The sequence below is a fragment of the Pan troglodytes genome, chromosome 3 (genome assembly GCF_028858775.2).
Source record: "Pan troglodytes isolate AG18354 chromosome 3, NHGRI_mPanTro3-v2.0_pri, whole genome shotgun sequence".
NCBI lineage: Eukaryota > Metazoa > Chordata > Mammalia > Primates > Hominidae > Pan > Pan troglodytes.
In genome coordinates, this window is record NC_072401.2 from 122932217 (window position 1) to 122955835 (window position 23619).

At 38.5% G+C, this 23619-nt stretch overlaps 1 protein-coding gene across 8 annotated transcripts; it reads right to left on the reverse strand.

Annotated features, from left to right (window-relative positions):
• Nucleotides 1–17014: 17014 nt before the first annotated feature.
• On the reverse strand, nt 17015–23296 carry TMEM155 (transmembrane protein 155). 8 transcript variants are annotated; one of them, XM_063808466.1, is made up of 7 exons: nt 22901–22979; nt 22215–22329; nt 21848–21956; nt 20811–20879; nt 19914–19976; nt 19622–19779; nt 17015–18559 (listed from the first exon to the last, which is right to left on the reverse strand). In XM_063808466.1, exons 5-7 carry the CDS (start codon nt 19965–19967, stop codon nt 18379–18381), a joined length of 393 nt encoding a protein of 130 aa, XP_063664536.1. In that variant the 5' UTR covers nt 19968–19976; nt 20811–20879; nt 21848–21956; nt 22215–22329; nt 22901–22979; the 3' UTR covers nt 17015–18378. The 8 variants fall into 8 exon arrangements, with proteins under 8 accessions (XP_063664536.1, NP_001371207.1, XP_016807630.1 ...); NM_001384278.1 differs by lacking the exon at nt 22215–22329 and having other exon boundaries at nt 20811–20882; nt 22901–23287; XM_016952141.4 differs by lacking the exon at nt 20811–20879 and having other exon boundaries at nt 22901–22990.
• Nucleotides 23297–23619: the final 323 nt, after the last annotated feature.

The window sequence follows — 23619 nt, forward strand, 5'->3', positions numbered from 1 at the left end:
GCCAGAGGGAGCAAACAGAACGGTAGAGTCTGGCACTCTCTAAAAGAAACTTCGTCTGTTTAACCTAGAGAAGAGAAAATTCTGAAGAGCTCTCGTGAAAGAAGAATTCTAATTATTCTTTGACATCCTAGTGCTGTAAAATCCTGCCTTCCCAGACCTACCCACAGGGCAACTTGACTCATACTTGTTTCTGAATTCCATGACGTTCCCTGTTCCTAACGATGCTAATGAATTCAATTATCTGTGTATTGACCAAGGGGCAAAATACCAGATAAATTCTCTGTCTTTTTTGATATCATGTTTGCTAAGGAGCTGACTTCATATCATAAAGTAGTTGTTGTAACAATGTAACAATTTCGTCTCACTTTTTGTTGTTTGGATCCCAATATTAAGATGACATATACTAGATAAAAATGTTCAAATTGCCAATTAGCTTGTTCAATCTCATCAATAACTTTAAACTACAAGAATAAAATTTTTTAATCTATCAGATTGGAAAATATAGAAAAGGTCATGTACTGTTACGTAGAGTATAAATGATTACAATTCTGGAAATCAATCTAACAATGACAGAAATATAAAATGTGCACATGCTTTAAGTCAAAAATTCTATTTTTAGGGGTTATCCTAAGGAAAGAATTATGGACGTGGACAAGGACTTAGCTAATAAGGGCTTCCAAATTCATTCATTTATACTAATGAAAAAATTTAAATAAAATATCCATCTATACAAGGTTTGTTATGCAAATTATGTTACTAAGTTTAATGGAATACATGCAGCCATTAAAATTTTGAAGTAGGTCTGTGTGCTGGGTATTTCCCCACTGACCCTCCAGATCTATCTTTCACCCTTCTCCACCCTACCTTGTGTCCTAGGAGGGGTATCAATGGGCTCCCTCATCCTCTGGCTTTGTCTGGGTTTGACCACTGGGAAGCAATGGTAGAAAATGAATCGTTGGAAGGAATGAGGGGTCTGAGTATTCGTTCCCTTTCTTCCCTCCCTGTTGAGTCACCAAGAGCTGGCTGTGTTTTCCAAAGACCCTGGCTCCGGTCAAGAGGATATCTCCCACCTCTACTCTCCTGGGTCCTGGCAACTGCCCCTCCTTTCACCTCTCTAGACCCAGGGCTGGTAACAGCTCCAGCTCCCCACTGTGGCTGTCCCTGAGGTGCTTGCCCAGTCTCTGCTGGTTCCCTAAACCCTGCCCACAGTCCTGTAATGCAGCTTTAATTTCTGCCATCCAGTATTGAAAGTTCAACAAATGGAGAGGAGAAACATACCACATTTTTGGTTCTGCATTTTCATCCTATTTTGATGTACAAAATTGTACATCAAAACATAGATTGTGTAAGGGACACAAAAAAATTAGTTATACACAACATTTAAAATGCACAAAAAGTTGAAGTTTTCTGTATTAGCTATTATATCTTGCTTTGAGAATGTTATTTAAAAAGAAAGAAGATCAAGCTAAGAAGCAAAGAATAAAGAGTAATCCATTACAAAACACTATTATAACCAAATAGGAAAGTGTCCTGAAGTGTTAGAGTGATAGTAAAGACCCACAGACAACCATGGACTTAAATTAAGCAGTAAAAATCCCATTAAGAGAAGAAATACCAGCTACCTAATCAATCACATGATTACTTTCTCTAATAGACTTAAAAAATAAAATATATATGGTAATCAGCCCTAATTTTAAAACCTCAGGAAGACTTTTAAATAATAGGAATAGCACTTTTCTCAATATTAACACATTTATTATACATTATGTTTCAATACAAATTTTCTAAATATGATAATGTATATCAAAAATATCATATTATCAAGGTTAACTTTTAAACATTAATTATTTAGATTATAGATGGGATAAGAACAATCTGCAAGCAGCATTGGGTTTTATTTTCACAGGTAATAGGAGTTTCCTCCAGCTACAAGGCAGAAGTTATCTTCCAAATCTGTTTTATAAAATGCAGATCAAAGCCAATGAGTGGGTCCTGAAATCAATTTAGTGCATAGAGTGAGAGGGGACAAGTAGTATTTTTTAATGACATAAAATGACTAGAATAGAATTAGAATAAAACAGAAAGTATCAGAGTGCCTTTCACTTAAGTGTACCATATAATGAAACTTGTATTTCATTTATTTTCATGTGCACTGGGTCACAAGGCAAAATGCATTTCTTACTGGGTCTTGGTCAAAACCTTTTGAAAGCCTCTGTTCTAGTCTGTGCTAACCTCTAACAATTTCACTGCTTTCAGCCAAGGTTACAGTACAACTAATAAAAGCAGCAGACAGAAGTAAAGGTGAAGATCAAAACAGAACAAATTTATAGCAAATGTGTTAGGGTAGAGAACATTTTAATGTTATTATCCTAAAAGGAATCTTTAGACTGATAAAAGCTATGGTATTTAACTGTCATGGCTTTAATGGCCTTAGCTATAACTTTTGAATCTCAGTGGGAATAGTAGGGGAATAACTGTATTGCACAACTAGTAACTTACCTTTTCTGATATTTCTCCAAGAGAGGCTGTTCATTAAATTACTTTAAATAAATATCTGGTGTGATTGCAGACAACATGATTCAAATTAAAAAGTAAGGCAGATAAAAACTGTCACACATTAATGAGAAAAGCAATTACAAAAAACAGCACTAGAATAGGTTCCAAATTATGACTCAAAAAATAATAAAAATATGTTATATATATGAAAAAGATAGGAAAATCAATTAAGGGCATAGGATTATGGAATATCTTTAATAAGTGTCTGAATATTTATACTGAGTACACATTACTTTTATATTCAGAAAAAGAAATAAGGATATATTTGCAATATTCTTCAAAAAAGAAAGCAAAAAGTCACGTGGAAAGCTCTCCATCTCAAGAATTCCTGGGACCCAGGTTTTCCAGAGTCAAGCAAATCCTGCCTTTGAGCGTTACAACTGGACCAGGGTGGTGAGGCCTCTTCCCCTGAAGGCATGTCAGATATCCAAATATTAGGTTCAAAAACAATTTCACAGGCCAGGCCCTGTGGCTCATGCCTGTAATTCCAGCGCTTTGCAGGGCCAAGGCGGGAGGATCACTTGAGGTCAGGAGTTTGAGACCAGCCTGGCCAACATGGTGAAACCCTGTCTCTACAAAAAATACAGAAATTAGCCGGGTGTGGTGTCACGCGCATGTAGTCCCAGCTTCTTGGGAGGCTGAGGCAGGAGAATCGCTGGAACCCAGGAGGTGGAGGTTGCAGTGAGCCGAGATCCCGCCACTGCACTCCGGCCTGGGTGACAGAGTGAGACTCTGGCATTAAAAAAAAAAGAAAAAAAATTCACAAGTGGTTTTCCTAAATTTTATTAATTAATTTATTTTTTTAAATGTCCCACAAATATTTTATTATCATTATCATTATTATTATTATTATTATACTTTAAGTTCTAGGGTACATATGCACAACGTGCAGGTTTGTTACATAGGTATACATGTACTATGTTTGTTTGCTGCACCCATCGACTTCTCATTTACATTAGGTATTTTTCCTAATGCTATCCTTCCCCAAGGCCCCAGTGTGTGATGTTCCCCACCCTGTGTCCATGTGTTCTCATTGTTCAACTCCCACTTATGAGTGAGAACATGTGATGTTTGGTTTTCTGTCCTTGTGATAGTTTGCTGAAAATGATGGTTTCCAGCTTCATCCGTGTCCCTGCAAAGGACATGTACTCATTCTTTTTTATGGCTGCATAGTATTCCATGGTATATATGTGCCACATTTTCTTTTTTTTTTTTAATTATACTTTAAGTTCTAGGATACATGTGCACAACGTGCAGATTTGTTACATATGTATACATGTGCCATGTTGGTGTGCTGCACCCATTAACTGATCATTTACATTGGGTATATCTCCTAATGCTTTCCCTCCCCCCTTCCCCTGCCCCACAACAGGCCCCAGTGTGTGATGTTCCCCTTCCTGTGTTCAAGTGTTCTCATTGTTCAATTCTCACCTGTGAGTGAGAACATGCAGTGTTTGGTTTTTCGTTCTTGGAATAGTTTGCGGAGAATGATGGTTTCCAGCTTCATCCATGTCCCACAAAGGACATGAACTCATCCTTTTTTAGGGCTGCATAGTATTCCATGGTATATATGTGCCACATTTTCTTAATCCAGTCTATCATTGATGGACATTTGGGTTGGTTCCAAGTCTTTGCTATTGTAAATAGTGCCGCAATAAACATACGTGTGCATGTGTCTTTATAGCAGCATGATTTATAATCCTTTGGGTATATACCCAGTAATGGGATGGCTGGGTCAAATGGTATTTCTAGTTCTAGATCCTTAAGGAATCACCACACTGTCTTCCACAATGGTTGAACTAGTTTACAGTCCCACCAGCAGTGTAAAAGTGTGACTATTTCTCCACATTCTCTCCAGCACCTGTTGTTTCCTGACTTTTTAATGATCGCCGTTCTCACTGGTGTGAGATTAATTCAAGATGGATTAAAGACTTAAATGTTAGACCTAAAACCATAAAAACCCTAGAAGAAAACCTAGGCAATACCATTCAGGACATAGGCATGGGCAAGGACTTCATGTCTAAAACACCAAAAGCAATGGCAACAAAAGCCAAAATTGACAAATGGGATCTAATTAAACTAAAGAGCTTCTGTACAGCAAAAGAAACTACCATCAGAGTGAACAGGCAACCTACAGAATGGGAGAAAATTTTTGCAATCTACCCATCTGACAAAGGGCTAATATCCAGAATCTACAAAGAACTCAAACAAATTTACAAGAAAAAATCAAACAACCCCATCAAAAAGTGGGCAAAGGATATGAGCAGACACTTCTCAAAAGAAGACATTTATGCAGCCAACAGACACATGAAAAAATGCTCATCATCACTGGCCATCAGAGAAATGCAAATCAAAACCACAATGAGATACCTACATTTTAATAAATTTACTTTTCCATTATCAAAGCAGTAAAGCAACATTTTAAAAGTCTGGAAAATAGATGCAGGAATTCCAAATCCCACTATTTAACACAAGTATTGTCATTTTATATATTCCCTTACAGCATTTTTGTATGTGTATTTTGCATGGTTACCACCATGGTAAATATAAAATTTTATGATCAGGCTTTTTTTTTACATAATATGACTACATTGTTCTTTTTGCTACATAGACTTCATATATTTTATTTTTAAATGGCTGTATATTATTGCATTAAGTAAATATCATGATTTAGTTCATCATTCCTCAATTACTGGAATGAATTTCTTAAATATTTATTGAATATTTCTACAAGGCCTACAACCTGTAGATTATATCTCTATCTACACTTACGTAGATAAGTACAGAGAGTACACAAAGACTTTATAATGACCATCTCCTTTAATTTTTTTAAATGAAAGTGTCTTTAAAACATATTTCCAGCACTGGACTAGATATTTTCGCATATTTTCTTTCATCTTATCCTTAAACTAACTCTGCAGCATCAGGCTAACAATCCCTATTATGAGAATAAAATAAAATACAATAAGGAAGGCAAAGGAAGTATGTAGGCAATATTTAAGTAGTTAAATATCAACCCAAATCTGACATCAAAATCTTAGGACGAGCTGTCTTTCTAAAATGTACTTTTCAAATCACTTTTTATTAGAAATAAAGGATAATTTAACCCTGTACTACTAAGACATTTTAGAATCTAAGCATAAAGACTTTGATGTTCTGTCTGGCCAGTATGGTATTTTATAAATTTGTGAACAAGAGCATCTAACAGTAAAGCACATACCATGCAGCTAGCCACAGTCCTTACCCCTCACCTCATGCACATGTGTGCATGTACACATGCACACACATATGAACACACACAAATACACAGAAACACAACCACACAACACACACACAACCACACATGCACATCATACAAACACACACTTATAGACACTCAACCACATAGGCACACAGACACAAACATACACACAAATACACACAGTGTTATAGTACCTTTAGGCTATCTACCTGGCCTTTGAAGGAATCTGAGTTTGTGTCCCCTTTGTTAGCATTTTAACCAAAGTGAGGGGACACCTGTTAAGACACTGGGAAGCAGCTGAAGTAAATCTATAATCCGCACAAAATTAATAAATTTGGGAGATAATGCTGTTCATAGCAGTAGATAGGTGATTACTGGGATTATTAAATTAACCAAATATATTTACAATGAGATATGCAAAATTTATATTTGTATTTGTTCTGCTTTGAAGATTATGCCTGTTATGATATTGCCCCAGACAAAAAACTGGCAGGATAACAACATGGTCATGAAATCAATAATTCATATTTGTGAAGACAATTTTAACTTAAGTACTTTTACATCTGTAGTACAAGACTCAGGAACAAAAATAAGAGCAATTAAAATGATGTATAAGAACAACTAAAACTGAAATGGCCACATAACCAAACCATATAGTTTTTAAGAGCTCATACTGAAACATGAAAGGAAAAACATTTTTAAAAGAAGATTTCATTATATTGCATTCGCAGAAACCTCTTCCAGTTATTGTCTAATCCTAAATAATTTCACTCATTGTTTAATTCTTTGTTTACCTAGACGATGTCAAAAGGGTTTCCTCCCTTGAGGCACTGATACATTTCCCAAACACTTAGGGACCTGGAGACCCCCACAAGTTGCCTCACGTTCCAATTAAGTTTACCTTGCAATATTTGGAACACAGTAAATATTCTAAGAAAACCATTTTAGGACATTATAATCTGATTTTAGACAATTCTCATCCATTTTTATGGCTTTTGTAATTATTACAGATAATTATGAGTGAACCATTTTTTAAAACCTTATATTTCCTTTATGCCCTATGTAAAAACTAGCACTGTGATCATTTAATATTAGCACAGATTCATATCTAATTGGCATCCATGTTGATTGGATTATAAATTCATCTTTTTCAAATCTTGAATTAGAAGCACTCAGAAACATCAATTCATAATAGCATGCAGGAGAAATAACTATATTGAGTAATTTGGGCATTTGTCACCTGAGAAATTAGAAGTGAACAAACTGCATCCACATTAAATGATACATGCAAAGGTGGACATGAGAAGTACTCGTCTTGTATTAATCTTATATGTGCTCTGTATGCACATGCCTTCAGATGCTGGATAACAAAAATCCTGCTTTCTGACTATTTTAAAGCAATCTTCTGCATGCCAGAATAGCTAACCAAATTGAGTCTAGGAAGTGATTGGACTCCGTATGAGTTTGTTTGGGCTGACATAACAAAGTACTAAAGACTGGGTGGCTTAAAGGACAGAAATTTATTTCCTCACAGTTCTGGAAGCCAGAAGTCTGAGATCAAAGTGTCAGCAGGGTTAATTTCTTCTGAGGTCTCTCTCCTTGGCTTGCAGATGGCCATTGTGTTGGTTATTACTGTGTGTCAACTTGACTGGGTCACAGGATGCCCAGATAATCGTTATTTCTGGGTGTGTCTGAGAGTGCTTTCAGAAAAGATTAGCACTTGAATTGGTGGACTGAGTGATGCAGATGGCCCTCCTGATGAGGGTGGGTCCTGTCTCGTTCACTGAGGGCCTGAATAGAACAAAAGGTAGAGGAGGGAGGAATTCGACCCATTTGTTTCTGAACTGGGATATTTTATCTCATCTCCTGCTCTCAGACTAGGATTTGTACCATCTGTGCCCTGGTTTTCAAGCCTTGGGGCTTGAACTAAATTATACCTCTGGCTTCCATGTGTCTCCAGCTTGTAGACAGCAGATCATGGGACTCAGCCTCCATAATCATGTAAACCAATTCCTCATAATAAACCTCCTTCATATATATTTATATATATAAAAAGGATATGTGGATGTGTGAATATATGTTATGTATTGTAATGCACATATGTATATATTTATATGTATATATACATACACATATACAGTACACACATACATCTATATATATGTATATATACACATGCATAGTTTTCTTTGGAGAATGCTAAAACAGCCATCATCTTCCTCTATCTTTACATGGCATGTCTGTGTTTTAATCGCCTCTTTTTTTGGATAAAAGTCATATTGAATTAGGATCCAGCCTAATGACTTCATTTAACCTTAATTACCTCTTTAAAAGACCTATCTCCAGATACATTTTGAGATACTAGAAGTTAGCACTTCAGGACTTCAGGCTGGGCACAATGGTTCACACCTGTAAACCCAGCAATTTGCAAGGCTGAGGCAGGAGGATCACTTGAGCTCAGGAGTTCGAGACCAGCCTGGGCAAATAAGGACCTTATCTGTCTCGTTTTCACTGCCGCCTCAGCATCTAAAATTGTCTGGAGCAAAGTATATGCTTAATAAATATGATTAGATGTTAAATATCTGAAACTCCATCTCTACAAAAAATACAAAAATTAGCGAGGCATGGTGGCACATGCCTGTAGTCCCAGCTACTCAGGAGGCTGAGGTGGGAGGGTGGCTTGAGCCTGGGAGGCAGAGCTTGCTGCAAGTGGAGATAACGCCACTGCACTCCAGCCTGGGCAATAGAGCCAGACCTTGTCTCAAACGATGAGAAAAAGAATAAGTTAGGACTTCAACATATGAATTTTGGAGAAATACAGTTTAGCCCATATGATATTCTTATTTCTATATTTCATAACAGTGAAGCAAGTAACTATTACCTTTGCAGAGTTGGGTTGCCTCATTTAAAAAAAGAACGAAAAAGAAAAATGAAATTAGAAGACATCTAGCTTTTTAAACCATATTCTCCACCAACTCAGCCAGACAAAGGCAGTTTGGTCCATAAAAAGGTGCTTTCCATCCTAAGTAGCAGTGAAAGGGCCCCTTTGCCAGCAAGTCTGGTCCCCTCCTGCAAAGCTGTATGCACATCCTGGTGCATAATAAGAACAAAGAAAAACAGAAACAAAAGCAGGGTGACTGAATGACTCTCCTCTTCCATTCATGATCATGTCTGTTGTCACCACTAATCCTCAAAAGCCAAAATTAGACATTAGGATGGTGGTCTTCAAACAACTAGGACAAGTTCACATCAAACTATTTAGGAAGCATTTTTTATATGTTCTCAATCTCAAACATATCAGAATATGTGAGTGAAGAAGTGAAGCAGGTAGGATTAAATTCAACTGTATACAACATACGAGTGAAAATAAGGGGGACTTTACACAGAAGAAGTTCAGAGAAAAGTAGTCTAGAGTAGGTATGGTTGCTCCATGGTCATCAGAGATCCAGCTCTTTCCTTCTCTCTGGCTGCCATTCTCAGCACAAGCTTCCATCGTCACTATGGACTAATGTCCAAGGGAGCTTCTGGAGCTGGGGCCATTGAGACCATGCAGGCAGCAGGAAAGAGGAAGGCAGAAATGGCAATAGGGGATGCTCTAGCACATCTGCCTCTTCAGGAGTCATCTTGGAGATCCTGTCTGGTAGCTTCAGCTTTTAATTCATCAGCAAGGGAGTCTAGGAAAAGTAATGTCTCAGACACACTATTCTGAATAAAATTAGTTTGGTTCCATAAAGACCTAGGGAATACGTGTGTTGTAAGAGCTTACTGAGGGATCCTAATATTAATACTTCCTAACCCCTTGAGAACCACTGCAAAAGAAACAGTTTCCTGGAGAATTTTCTTGAGTAGGCCATCCCAAAGAAATTAATTGAAGGACACATTTGTCTTTTGACTCCTGGCATCCATTCTGCCTGTTCTCAACAACAGCCCAGATTTTGATTTGAGCATCGAGCCCTGCCCTACTCTCAGTCTATATGGTCCAGGTGCAGGCCCATCTTTAACCCTAGGGATAAGTCAAATGATCCCAGCCTAAACCTCATTAGCATGTATCCTGTTGGCCAAGTAATTAGTTCAAGGGTAAGCATATGACCTAAGCCTATTCAATCAGAATGCGTCTCAAGACTTTTACTAGAATGCAAACTCAACAAAAATAAGGACCTTACCTTTCTCATTTCCACTGCTTCCTCAGCATCTAAAACTGTCTGGAATAAAGTATATGCTTAATAAATATGATTGGATGTTAAATATCTGAAAATGGAGCTAGAGATTAGAGAAAAACTAGATTTTGATAACATTGTTTGAATTTCTGTCTCTATGTACCTCAATTAAGTCTACCCTTGGTTCTTTCAGTTACTAAGTCCATAAATTTTCTTTATTTGCTTACAGCATCTTGAGTTTGAATTTCCCTTACTTGCACCCAAAAGGTAATAGGGAAGTAGGCAGGACCAGTAGACTAAGCCAGTAAAGGCTTAACATTTTATTAGGCTCAGAATATTAAATATTCAGAATATTAAATATTTTGCTCAATAGATATATTAATCATTTCTATTGAGCAAAAGAACTCACAACATACAGGATGATTTAATAAGTAGGATTTTGAAATATGAAGAGATGAGGAGTCCCCTCTGATGACACATCTTATTTTGTATCTAACAATCAGTGAGTCACCCCACAGAAATACAAACTACCATCAGAGAATACTATAAACACCTCTACACAAATAAACTAAAAAATCTAGAAGAAATGGATAAATTCCTGGACACATACACCCTCCCAAGACTAAACCAGGAAGAAGTCGAATCCCTGAATACACCAATAACAAGTTCTGAAATTGAGGCAGTAATTAATAGCTTACCAACCTAAAAGATCTCAGGACCAGATGGATTCACAGCCGAATTCTACCAGAGGTATAAACAGGAGATGATACTATTCCTTCTGAAACTATTCCAACCAATTGAAAAGGAGGGACTCCTCCTTAATTCATTTTATGAGGCAGCATCATTCTGATACCAAAACCTGGCAGAGACACAGCAAAAAAAGAAAACTTCAGGCCAATATCCCTGATGAACATTGATGCGAAAATCCTCAATAAAATACTGGCAGACCAAATCCAGCAGCACATCAAACAGTTTATCCACCATGATGAAGGCAGCTTCATCCCTGGAATGCAAGGCTGGTTCCACATATGCAAATCAAAAAACACAATCCATTACATAAGCAGAACCAATGACAAAAACCACATGATTATCTCAATAGATTTAGAAAAGGCCTTTGATAAAATTCAATATCCCTTCATGTTTAAAAACTCTCAATAAACTAGGTATTGATGGAACATATCTCAAAATAATAAAAGCTATTTTTGACAAACCCACAGCCAATATCATACTGAATGGGCAAAAGCTGGAAGCATTCCCTTTGAAAACCAGCACAAGGCAAGGATACCCTCTCTCACCACTCCTATTCAACATAGTATTAGAAGTTCTGGCCAGGTCAATCAGGCAAGAGAAAGAAATAAAGGGTATTCAAATAGGAAGAATGGAAGTCAAATTGTCTCTGTTTGCAGGCAACATGATTCTATATTTAGAAAACCCCATTGTCTCAGCCCAAAAGATCCTTAAGCTGGTAATCAAGTCCAGCAAAGTCTCAGGATACAAAATCCATGTGCAAAAATCACAAGCATTCTATACACAAACAGTAGACAAGCAGAGAGCCAAATCATGAATGAACTCCCATTCACAATTGCTACAAAGATAATAAAATACCTAGAAATACAGCTAACAAGGGATGTGAAGGACCTCTTCAAGGAGAACTACAAATTACTGCTCAAGGAATAAGAGAGGGCACAAACAAATGGAAAAACAGTCCATCCTCTTGGATAGGAAGAATCAATATTGTGAAAATGGCCATACTGCTCAAAGTAATTTATAGATTCAATACTATTCCCATTAAACTACCATTGACATTCTTCACAGAATTAGAAAAAACTACTTTAAGTTTCATATGGAACCAAAAAAGAGCCCACATAGCCAAGACCATCCTAAGCAAAAAGAACAAAACTGGAGGCATCATGCTACCTGACTTCAAACTATACTAAAAGGCTACGTGACCAAAACAGCATGGTACTAGTACCAAAACAGATGTATAGACCAATGGAAGGGAACAGGCCTCAGAAATAATGCCACACATCTACAACCACCTGATCTTCAACAAACCTGACAAAAACAAGCAATGGGGAAAGGATTCCCTATCTAATAAATGGTGCTGGGAAAACTAGCTAGCCATATGCAGAAAACTGAAACTGAACCCCTTCCTTACACCTTATACAAAAATTAACTCAAGATGATTAAAGACTTAAGTGTAAAACCCAAAACCACAAAAACCCTAGAAGAAAACCTACGCAATACCATTCAGGACATAGGCATGGGCAAAGACTTCATGACAAACACACCGAAGACAATTGCAACAAAAACCAAAATTGACAACTGGGATCTAATTAAACTAAAGGGCTTCTGCACAGCAAAAGAAACTAACATCAGAGTGAACATGCAACCTACAGAATAGGAGAATATTTTTGCAATCTACCCATCTGACAAAGGTCTAATATCCAGGATCTGCAAGGAACTTGAACAAATTCACTAGAAAAAAACAAACAACTCCATCAAAAAGTGGGCAAAGGTTATGAACAGATACTTCTCAAAAGAAGACATTTATGTGGCCAATAAACATATGAAAAAAAGCTCAACATCACTGATCATTAGAGAAATGCAAATCAAAACCACAATGATATACCATCTGACACCAATCAGAATGGCAATTATTAAAAAGTCAAGAAACAATTGATCCTGGTGAGGCTGTGGAGAAATAGGAACGTTTTTACACTGTCAGTGGGAACATAAATTAGTTCAACCATTGTGGAAGACAGTGTGGCAATTCCTCAAGGATCTAGAACCAGAAGTACCATTTGACCCAGTAACCCCATTACTGGGTATATACACAAAGGAACATAAATCATTCTACTATAAAGACACATACATACATATGTTTATTGCAGCTCTATTTACAATAGCAAAGACATGGAACCAACCCAAATGCCCATCAGTGATAGACTGGATAAACAAAATATGGTACATATACACCATGGAATACCATGCAGCCATAAAAAGGAATGAGATCATGTCCTTTGCAGGAATATGGATGAAGCTGGAAGCCATCATCCTCAGCAAACTAACACAGCAACAAAAAACCAAACACCACATGTTCTCACTCATAATGGGAGTCAAACAATGAGAACACATGGACACAGGGAGGGGAACAACACACACTGGGTCCAGTTGGAGGTGGGGGATGAGGGGAGGGAGAGCATAAGGACAAATAGCTAATGCATGCGGGGCTTCAAACCTAGGTGATGGGCTTATAGGTGCAGCAAACCACCATAGCACATGTATACCTATGTAACATGTGCTTTTGGGCTGAGACAATGGGGTTTTCTACATATAGAAACCTACATGTTCTGAACTTGTATCCCAGAACTTAAAGTAAAATTTAAAAAAAGAAAAAAAAAATAAGTGAGTCTTTTCAACAAATGGTACTGGAACAACTGGACATCTACATGCAAAAATACACAAAAATTAATTTAAAATGGGCCACAGCAATGCAAATGTACAATGCAAAACTATACAATTATACAACCCCTGGAAGATAACTTAGGGAAAAAATCTAGGTGACCTTGGGTTTGGTGATGTTTTTAGATACAACATCAAAATCATGATTCATGAGAGAATAAATTGTTAAGTTGAACTTCCTTAAAATTAAAAACTTTTTCTCTGCAAAAGCCCGTTAAGAGAATAAAAAGACAAATCACAGAGATAATATTTGCAAAATACCTATCTCATAAAGAACTGATATCCAATGTATACAAAGAACTCTTAAAACTCACAATAAGAAAAAAACAACAACCCAACTATACAATGGGCAAAAGGTCTAAAGAGACATCTCAACAAAAAAGATATACAGATGACAAATAAGTATATGAAAAGATGTTCAACATCATACATCATTAGAGAAATGCAAATTAAAACAACAAGAAACCACTAGACACTTATTAGAATGACTAAAATCCAAAACACTGATAACATCAGATGCTGATGAGGATGTAGAGCAACCAGAGCTCATTCATTGCTAGTGGAAATGCAAAATGGTAAGCCACTTTAGAAGACAGTTTGGCAGTTTCTTACAAACTAAGCATAGTCTTACCATACAATCCAGCAGTCATATTCCTTGGTATTTACTCAAATGAGTTGAAAACTTAACATCCGCACAAAAAACTGCATGAGAGGGTTTATAGCAACTTTATTTGTAATTGCCAAAACTTGAAAGCAACCAAGATATCCTTTAATAGATGAATGGATAAACAAATTTTGGTACATCTGTACAACGGACTATTACTTAGAGATAAAAAGAAATGAGCTATCAAGCCACAAAAACACATGGAGGAAACTTAAATGCATATCGCTAACTGAGAGAAGGCAATCTGTATGGCTGCCTTACTGTATGATTCCAATTATATGACATTCTGAAAATGGCAAAACTGTGGACACAGTAAAAAAAAATCAGTGGTTGCCTGGAGTTTGGAGGCAGGGAGAGACAAATAGGTGGAGTACAGGTGATTTTTAGGGCAGTGAAATGATTTTGTGTGATACAGCAATGGCGGCGGCATGTCATGGTACGTTTGCTAAAACCCATAGAACATACATCAAGAGTGAATGTTAATGTAAACTGTAAACTTTACAGTTACAGAGTAAACTCTGTAAACTTTAGTTAATAATGTATTAATATTGGTAATCAATTGTAACAAATGTAACATGCTAATAAAAGATTTTAATAAGAATAGAAATGGAGTGTGGGGTTGGTATGTGAGAACTCTCTACTTTAAACTCAATTATTCTATAACCTGAAAACTGCCCCTCAATTATGAAATCTATTAAAGAACAAATCAATAAAATAAAAATTTAAAATAATCAATGAGAATAAATTTTGAAGCAATATTCCCTCTATTTCTATATGTGTTTCAAGTTTCTATAACAAATTTTTACAAAATGTACATACCTAGATAGTCCACAGCTAGGAGTTTATCCTATAGCTGTATGCATATATTGATCAAAGATTTACATCAAAGGATTATGTACTATTGTCAGTAATAGCAAAAGCCAGGAAACAACTAAATATCCATTAACAAATAATTGGTTAAATAAATTATGCTTGTTTTACACATGAAATACTACAGAGCAGTTAAAAAGGGACAACTGGCCGGGTGCGGTGGCTCATGCCTATAATCCCAGCACTTTGGGAGGCCAAGGTGGGCAGATCACCTGAGGTTGGGAGTTCAAGACCAGCCTGACCAACATGGTGAAACCCCATCTCTACTAAAAACACAAAATTAGCTGGGAGTGGTGGCACATGCATGTAATCCCAGCTACTCAGGAGGCTGAGGCAGGAGAATCACTTGAACTCAGGAGGTGGAGGTTGTGGTGAGCCGAGAGCGTACCATTGCGCTCCAGCCTGGGCAACAAGAGCGAAACTCCATCTCAAAAACAAAACAAAACAAAAAAAAATGGGACAACTATATGTGCAGAATGTAAGTAAGCTCCATGATAGGGAAGGTATCTTTGTTTTGTTATTGTTCACTAATACAGCCTAAATAACCAGAATTGTGTCTGGCACCTGCTAGATCCTCAATAAGTATCTGTTGAATAAATGAATAGAGAATAATGGTTAAATTTCTTAAAGGAAAGTAAAAACAATGTGCATATGGTTTGCTTATCATGAAACATGAGGGCATTCCTCTTGACCAAGAGCTACCCCAGATGTAGACTCTGATTTTCCATGGAGCTGGGAGCAGGAATAAAGGAAGCATGGTGTTGGGTGGGGTTTTTTTAAATGAATCTGAACCACTTTCAACAAAATTACTCAAGCCTCTTAGTGTGTAGACTCAGACTTAGAGTGGGCGATTATAAAAGTTCAAATGCATAATATTTTATGGTGAATACCAAGACTTACAATAAAACTTACAGTAATCAAGACACTGTGGGAATGACATAAGGATGGCCCTATGGAACAGAACAGAGAAACCAGAAAGACATCCACACTTACATGGTTATTTGATTTTTGACAAAGATGCCAAAGTAATCCAATGGGGAAAGTCTCTTCAACAAATAAAAAAACAAAAACAGAAACATTTTTTATATATAGGAGGAAAAAGAACCTCAATCTTCACCTCATACCATACACAAAAATTATTTATTTTTTTTTTGAGACGGAGTCTCACTTTGTTGCCCAGACTGGAGTGCAGTGGCATGATCTCGGCTCACTGTAGCCTCAACTTCTTGGGTTCAAGTGATTCTCGCACCTCAGCCTCCCAAGTAGCTGGGATTACAGGCACCCACCACCATACCTGGCTAATTTTTGTCTTTTTAGTAGAGACAGGGTTTCACCATGTTGGCCAGGCTGGTCTTGAACTCCTGACCTCAGGTGATCCACCCACTTCAGCCTCCCAAAATGCTGGGATTACAGGCGTGAGCCACAGCGCCTGGCCAAAAATTAATTTAGTATGGAAAATAGACGTAGTAAAAGTTAAAACTACAAAGTTTCTAGCTTAGAAGAAAACACAGGAGAATATTTTTGGTGACAGGGTATAGGCAAAAGTCTCTTAGGACAGAGAAAGCAATCAACATAAAAGAAAAAAGTAGATAAATTAAACTTTAAAATTTAAAATACATCTTTTGAAGACACTGTTAAGAAAATGAATAGGCTAGCTACAAAGTGGGAGAACATATTTGCAAAGCATATATATTTGATAAAGGACTAGTGTCCAGAAGATATCAAGAATTCCTATAACTCAATAACAAAAGACAAACAACCCAAAACAGGGCACTTGTAGAGAAATAAGGACCAAGTGATGCTTAGTGTGATGAAACAACCAGATACATGAGAAAAGAATTAATCCAGTAATACTATACAACCCTCATACTTTATCCAAACTCTGAATATAATGGAAGAATCATTTAATATTTCAAGAAGATAACATTAATTGGCATATAAATTTGCCCATTAAAAAGTAAATTTAACATAAAACTAAATATTTCTATCTATGAATCTCATTCTAATTGACCGTTAACAAAGTTTCGTAATAATAACTCACCAATAAAAAGCCACATTAAAAACTGTGTTACATATAGTTTATTTTTATTTCATAGCCTTTTAAAAAATATAAGCCACCTAATATTTTGAAAAACATACACAGAATAATCATTTAGCTGCCACAATATTACAAAAATAAAATGACACAGAATAAATTGCACAAGAGAACAAAATAATCTCTGCTGAGTCACTCTGACTAGGAACACATAATAGTCACTAGGAAGGTGAAGTGGAGCAGTACTGCCATTTCTTCATGATCAATTATCACTAAAATCAGTCACAGGAACTATTCCCAGGAGATCATCCATTCACTATACAGGAATATGTGCAATATATAGATGTCAAGTTAACATCTTGAATTTAATTCCAAATACCATTCTTTTTTTTCCTCTGGGAGACAAATTCAATGGCAAGCTAGAATAGTGAAGACCAGGGGATATCAAGCCCATGACTGACCCACACCTCTCCCAGCTGGTTCTACAACACAAGAAAGAGAATAAAGTATACCGTGCTATCTAACACAATAGCTAGTAGCCCCATTTGGCTATCTGAATTTAAATTAATTACAATTAAACAAAATTTAAATTTTCCTTCCTCAGTCACACTAGCCACATTTCAAGTGTTCACTAGCCACATGTGCCTATATGGTTACCATATTGGACACTGCAGATATAGAACATTTCTGTCATCACAGAAAGTTCTTTTAGACAGCCCTAGATGTGGGAAGTGTTTCTTCTTTGCTTAGCTAGGATGTAGGCTGCTTATAGAAGCAGCTTTGAGAGGCAATTCTTCTCCCAGGATATTCCTAGACTGGTGGTGGAGTCACAGAAAGGAGTAAGGTAGCCTTTCTTTGCGTAGATTCCCCTCCTCCATGCATGAAAGCGATGGTCTTTTTATAGGAATCAAATACACAAACCCAGACTCCACCAAAATATAACTGACAGGAAAATTAGAGAGGAGAGAAATGATGCAGATGAGGGAGCAGTGTAATAGAACATTCTTTATCCTACACCAACCCTCCACAAAGAGGTTATAGCCACCAAGGAAGTGCACAGGTACCCAGGGCCCTCTAGAAAATCCTGATGTGAGACAAGGATATTGACTGAGAGAGGTCAGCCCTGTCAAGAGTTTTGTGAGAACACCTGACATGCCTTCACTCTGCTCACTCTGTCAGAGGGGAGCAGTGCTGCTTGGAGCTTTGACAGTTGTGAAGGAACTAGAGTTTTGATCTTTTTGAACTTTATGCTCCTCTGCAACTGTATTTTGTAGCCAGGGCATAAAATGTTAGTTGTCCTCCCAAGATCCACCACCATCTTCTTCCTCATCAAGAGAAACTGGATTTTTGTCAAAGGCAGTTATATATCCAGCTACAAAAACTACATTTCTCAGACAATCTTGCAGATAGCAGTAGCCAATGACACAGTTCTGGCCAATGAGATGAAGGCAAAAGTTATTGGGCTGCTGAGGAAGCTCTTTAAAAGGAAGTGGATTTGAACTGGCATGCTCCGCTTTCTCTGTGGGCTTCCTCCTTCTTCTTGTGGGGTACTGCGGGGACCATCTTGGAACCTGGAGGAAAAAGCCAAGGGAACCTCAGCAGCCACCTTAATTAAGCCTGACACCCGTGAGCTGCTGAATCAGCACCAGCAGCTGCCTGCCTCTAACCTCCTTGTTCTGTGAGAAAAGAACAAACCCTCTAATTTATTTAAGCTGCTCTTCAGTCCAGAACTTCCTATTCCATTATCAAGATAAAAATTCATCTTGATTCCCAATAGGAAAGTGTGATTTTTCATCTGAAAGGAAAAGACATCTTGCTTGAAGAATCTGTACCTGTTCAATAAATTCAAGTAACTTCAGAGTCATACTAATAAAACAAAAGTCGCAGATAAAGGTTTTAGCTCAAACCCACCCATGTCTTCAGGATCTGTCTATACAGACCAAGAATGGCAGAAATGTTTGGGCTTATTATATAAAAAGGCTACTATTAAGGAAAAAAACAAGGTTTTTTTAACCTTAATCCATCAGAAAGCTTTTTCTGCATGCTTATTAGGTTCTGATTACTGGGTCTGAACGCCCTTCTGATAATCCACCTTCCGGTATGGGAAGATGCTCATGACTCAGATACTTAATCAGATCATTATTAACCCATAACATTATTTATTTTGTGTAGACAAAATAAAAAGTGGAGGACTGAGAAATTTATTTCACTGATTCAAACAAAAAAAAAAACTACGTCAAAGATTTACAACTCAATTCTTAACCTTCTCTTGTATGTGACACAGACATCTGACAGTGACATTCTAATGATCCTAGAGTTTTAATTGTGGATTTAGCTTAAATGTGCACGAATATCTCAGAGTAGCTGTAAAAATTAAAAACAAAGTACAGCACTGTGTAGATACCTTATGCACTACATTAGTATCTTTAGTGTTCTAACAGTCTCTAGATTAGTAAGTGTGACTTAGAAAACAACAAACATTTCCCGCTATTCTAAATGGTTTAACCATTTACAAACTTTAAAATTTTGGTCATTTAAAATTTAACTCTATTGCACTGATTTTGAAACTATAGACAAAATTGGAAATATAGAATGTCAAACTAAAAATAGAGTATTTCATATTTTTTACTCACCTAGTTCCAAGTTTCCACCCCTGCAAGCGAACCAAAAACAAATCCTGGCACCTTGCCATTCCCAGAAAAGCCAGTGCATGGCACACTCTGGGTAAATTTTCTCTCTTATTCTGTAGAATCGCACCAGATGGCATCAGTTCTGCATCTACAGCTGTGCCCTAAAATTGAAGTTCAGACATAGGAATCTACTTTATTAGACATTTTAGATTTTGCAGGTGTGAGTGTGATGTCATTCTCATTCAACTTAAAATGGTTATCTTGCCAAGTAGAACTGCAGATCCATTGCACTTACAAGTTTGGAAATTAGTGCAACAACCAAGATTGTCCTGACAAGATCTGAAGCCATTTTGAACACCTGAAATTTAGAAACAATGATGAAATAATAACATTTGAAATAAAATACAAATATTACATAATAGAATTATGGCTCATTTCCTTATAATGTAAGAAATTCAAGTCACCTTCTAACATTGCTGAAGAATCACTAAAAACCTTTTTATTGAAAATAAAACACAGGAATCTTCTATAATCAAGTTACATTTATATAATAAGCAGTTATTTTAAATGTTCTTGACTTTTCAAGTGCTTTAATGTCTAGCTCATATTTATACAGTCTTTAAAAATAGATTTGGCACATAGTGATTGTCAGAACAGGGGATCGTCAGGGGATGGAGTAGCCAACATGTAGAAGCCTGCAACCTAGACCATTGTGGGTGTCAGAGTATTTGATCTAAGCCAAAAATGCATAAAGGTGGCCAAAATTGTGAGTTTGAAAGTAGTTCTAATTTGAGAGATCAGTCTATGTCAGGTCTTGGAAAAATGATGATTGAATAAATAAATAAACAGCAAAAGACAGCTCATCTACAGCTGTCAAAGTTTCAAAAGCAGAGTCTCTAACAAAGCAAGTACAGGGCAGGAGATCAACAGCAGCAAGATCTAAGAGCAAATGTGAGTTACCTTAATTCCCAGAGCTTAGAGTCAAGTTCCAAGCAGAGGTTGAGTAATAGGAAGAAATATTCATTGTGGCCTGGATAAATGGGAACTTGGTCATTAATGAATTTGATTACAAGGAGTTAATAAAATGGCCCTGGATACAAGATAGAAAGGCACCCCTGCTTTCTTAGGAACCTGAGTCAGTAGAACCAGCTGAGAGATTGGATTAATACTGAGATGGTAATAAACTACTCACCCTGACTTTTCAATAGTCTCTTGTCTAGGAAGAATGATGGGCAGGTTAAATTCATGGATACCAGTGGTGCTGCTAGGAAGATTAAAGGATTGCACACTCAAGAAGCCAAGCATGTGGTTAAAATAATTTCCACTCTGGTTATTCTAAAGTGTGAAATGATTGTTTTCAATCCTTACAAACAACTATAATTGCTAATTAATTACTCCCACACTCATCTTCAATGTCCATATTAACCATACAACCTTTCAACTAAATGCCACTGCAGAGATATCAACCAATTAGAGAACTATTGTTCAAAGCACAATACAGAATCACTGCAGTTGATTCAGGGAGTTCAAACTGGGAATTCAAATCAAGTCTTACCATAACTCTGATAAAGAGGTGAGGATTTGTTCATACCATAATAATTAAAGTAAACCACTTACTTCATTAAGAACAGGCCTATTTGGGGAGAGTGAAATAGAAAGTGGGAAATTATCTAATGTCTTGGGCCAAAATTATTCACCTGAGACTATTTTTCCTTTGAAGCATTAAAATAATTGTCTTACACTTCACTTTTATATTATCAACTTAGGCAAACTTTAGTATTTCATTGTTTTTAGCCTCTCTATATGGTCTTTGTGTCTAAAATTAGTATTTTCAATACTATAGTTATGACTTAGCTTATCCCACACTGACATGACTAAACCCAAATCTTCCCTTACTGAAGATTGAGTATATCTGCATCACATATTTCACCCCATGAACCCCCGCACTGTTTTTCAAAAGGGCCGAATGATTATTAAAAGTGCAAACACTCCTGACATCTCATTCAAATTTCCACAATCCTCTACTAAGACACTGATTCTTGCAATGAGTTAGGAGTCAGTTTGGCTTTGTGGATCTGGTAGAAGCTCACCGGATTTGAGTGGGAGAGTGCCCTTTCCTTCCTTGTACCCATTTCCCCCATCCTGAACCAACATGTTTTTAGGCCCTGGATCTTTAGAAATTTAGTCATAACTAAGGCCAACGTGAAACCATGCGTCATCCCAACTTACCATTTGCAGAAAGCTTCCATCTCCCGTTGTTCCAGCCTTCTTTTTGCAGGCCCAAACTGTCATTGCAGCTGTGGTCCCCTGAGCACCAGTCAAGGGCAGCAGCTCGGCTCTAGAAAGAGAGACGACATAAATCTAGGGAAAAGCTACTGAAGGATGAAGATATTTCCCAAACTAACATTAGCGAGAGGGTACTTAGGGCATACTGATACTCGAGTTTGCTCCTGCCCGCCCATCTTCTGCAAAAGCTCTAGTAATTTAACCTGAAACCACAGACCCGCCTCTCCGTCCTTTTTCCTGTTTCCCTACACTATGCAAACAGTACCTCTTTTAGCCGGCCCTCCATGCCATCACCCAAAAGGTCACGTACCGGCCAACCCTAAGGCATCTTCCAAATGACTCTCACTGTAACGTTCACCATCCGCTGTCCCAGATTCGAAACCTACCCTGCACGGCAATCCGCAGGCACTAACCGTGGTTGGTGGCTAGAATATGAGTAAGGATCACCGGGAGGAAGGGATTCCTCCCTCCAAATGGGCGACTGAATCTTCTCTCCCCCACGCCCCACCCCAGCACCACCAGACGAACCCCATTTACCATCTCTCAAAGCGCAAAAATATTTAAAGCAATATTTAAAATACTTTAAGTGCGCCCTGTTTCCTCCTGCCACCCGTCCCAAAGCCCACACAGTCTTTCTCAAAAATGTGGATATTCAGGTTAACCTTCGATTTTGTTCGAAAGTGGCTAAACTGCATTATCCGAATAATTTACTTTTCCACTCCTTGGGTATAACTAAAATGCAGTTGGACAGAAAAGAGCTTGCAGTTGTCCAAAGTCATTCCGGCTCCAAAGGGCGAATTCTCTTTTCGCCATCTCTCCCAGCCCTGGAACAGCTTAGGGTCCCTCTCGAAGAGCACAGCGCCAGCCCAGACCCCATACACCCACCGTCCCTGGCACCCGAACGCGCTGCGAGCCCCGGGCCTCCCACAGGAGCGGAGACGCGGGTCCCTGCGCCTCACGCCGGAACGGACCCGTCAGAGTCGCCGAGCCCCGCACCTGGAAGCTGGGAGGCCGCGAGGACGGAGAATCGAGGCGGAGACCCAGCCCAGCGCCCGCGCAGCTCGGTGCCCTCCCGCCAGTGCCCGCACTCGGGTCACACCGCTTGCTCTCGGGAGAAGCCCCAAGGCTCGCGGTGCACCGAGAGGCGCCCGGGCTGGAGCGCCCCGGCCGTGTTGGCCACGGAGTTCTTCAGCTGCTTGATGACCACGAAGAGCAGGAGGAAAAGTAAGAAGAGCAGGAAGAAGAAGAGCGCCAGGTAGAGCAGCAAGTTGAGTTCCCACTCCATGCTGGAGGCGCCGGCGCTCGCTGGCCCTGCGCGCTCCGCGCGGGCTGCAGCTGGAGGGCGAGCGCGCCGCCCGCACACCCACCTCCCCGCACTCCCGCCCCTCGCGAGGGCGTCCCGCTATGGGCGCCGACTCCGGGGTCCGTGCTTTGCCTCCCCCGGCTCCGAGGAAACGCGCCAAGGAGCTGAGGAAATCCGGCGCAGACTCTCCCAGCTGGCACCAAAGCCTTCCGCTTCGCCGAGATCCTCTCAGGTGCTCTTGAGGACGCGAGCGACTTCCCTAGGAGCGAACTTCCGCGGGCAGGGACGCCAGAAGAGGTAACAGCTCAGTCTCCCAGGGGAGGTCGGGACTGGTGTTTTGCAAATGATTTAAAAGTTCCACCCCCAACATCCAGTAGGGTCCCTAGCCCCGCTGCGTTCCCAATTAATTTAT

Excerpts from the sequence above, each read along its gene's own strand:
- TMEM155 (XM_016952141.4), bottom strand. The coding sequence starts at position 21,910 with ATGACAGTTTGGGCCTGCAAAAAGAAGGCTGGAACAACGGGAGATGGA. Across the intron at positions 19,977-21,847 it reads ATGGAAGCTTTCTGCAAATG|GTGTTCAAAATGGCTTCAGA; the intron begins GTAAGTTGGGAT and ends TCTAAATTTCAG. Across the intron at positions 18,560-19,621 it reads GGGTGGAAACTTGGAACTAG|GTTCCAAGATGGTCCCCGCA; the intron begins GTGAGTAAAAAA and ends TTTTTCCTCCAG.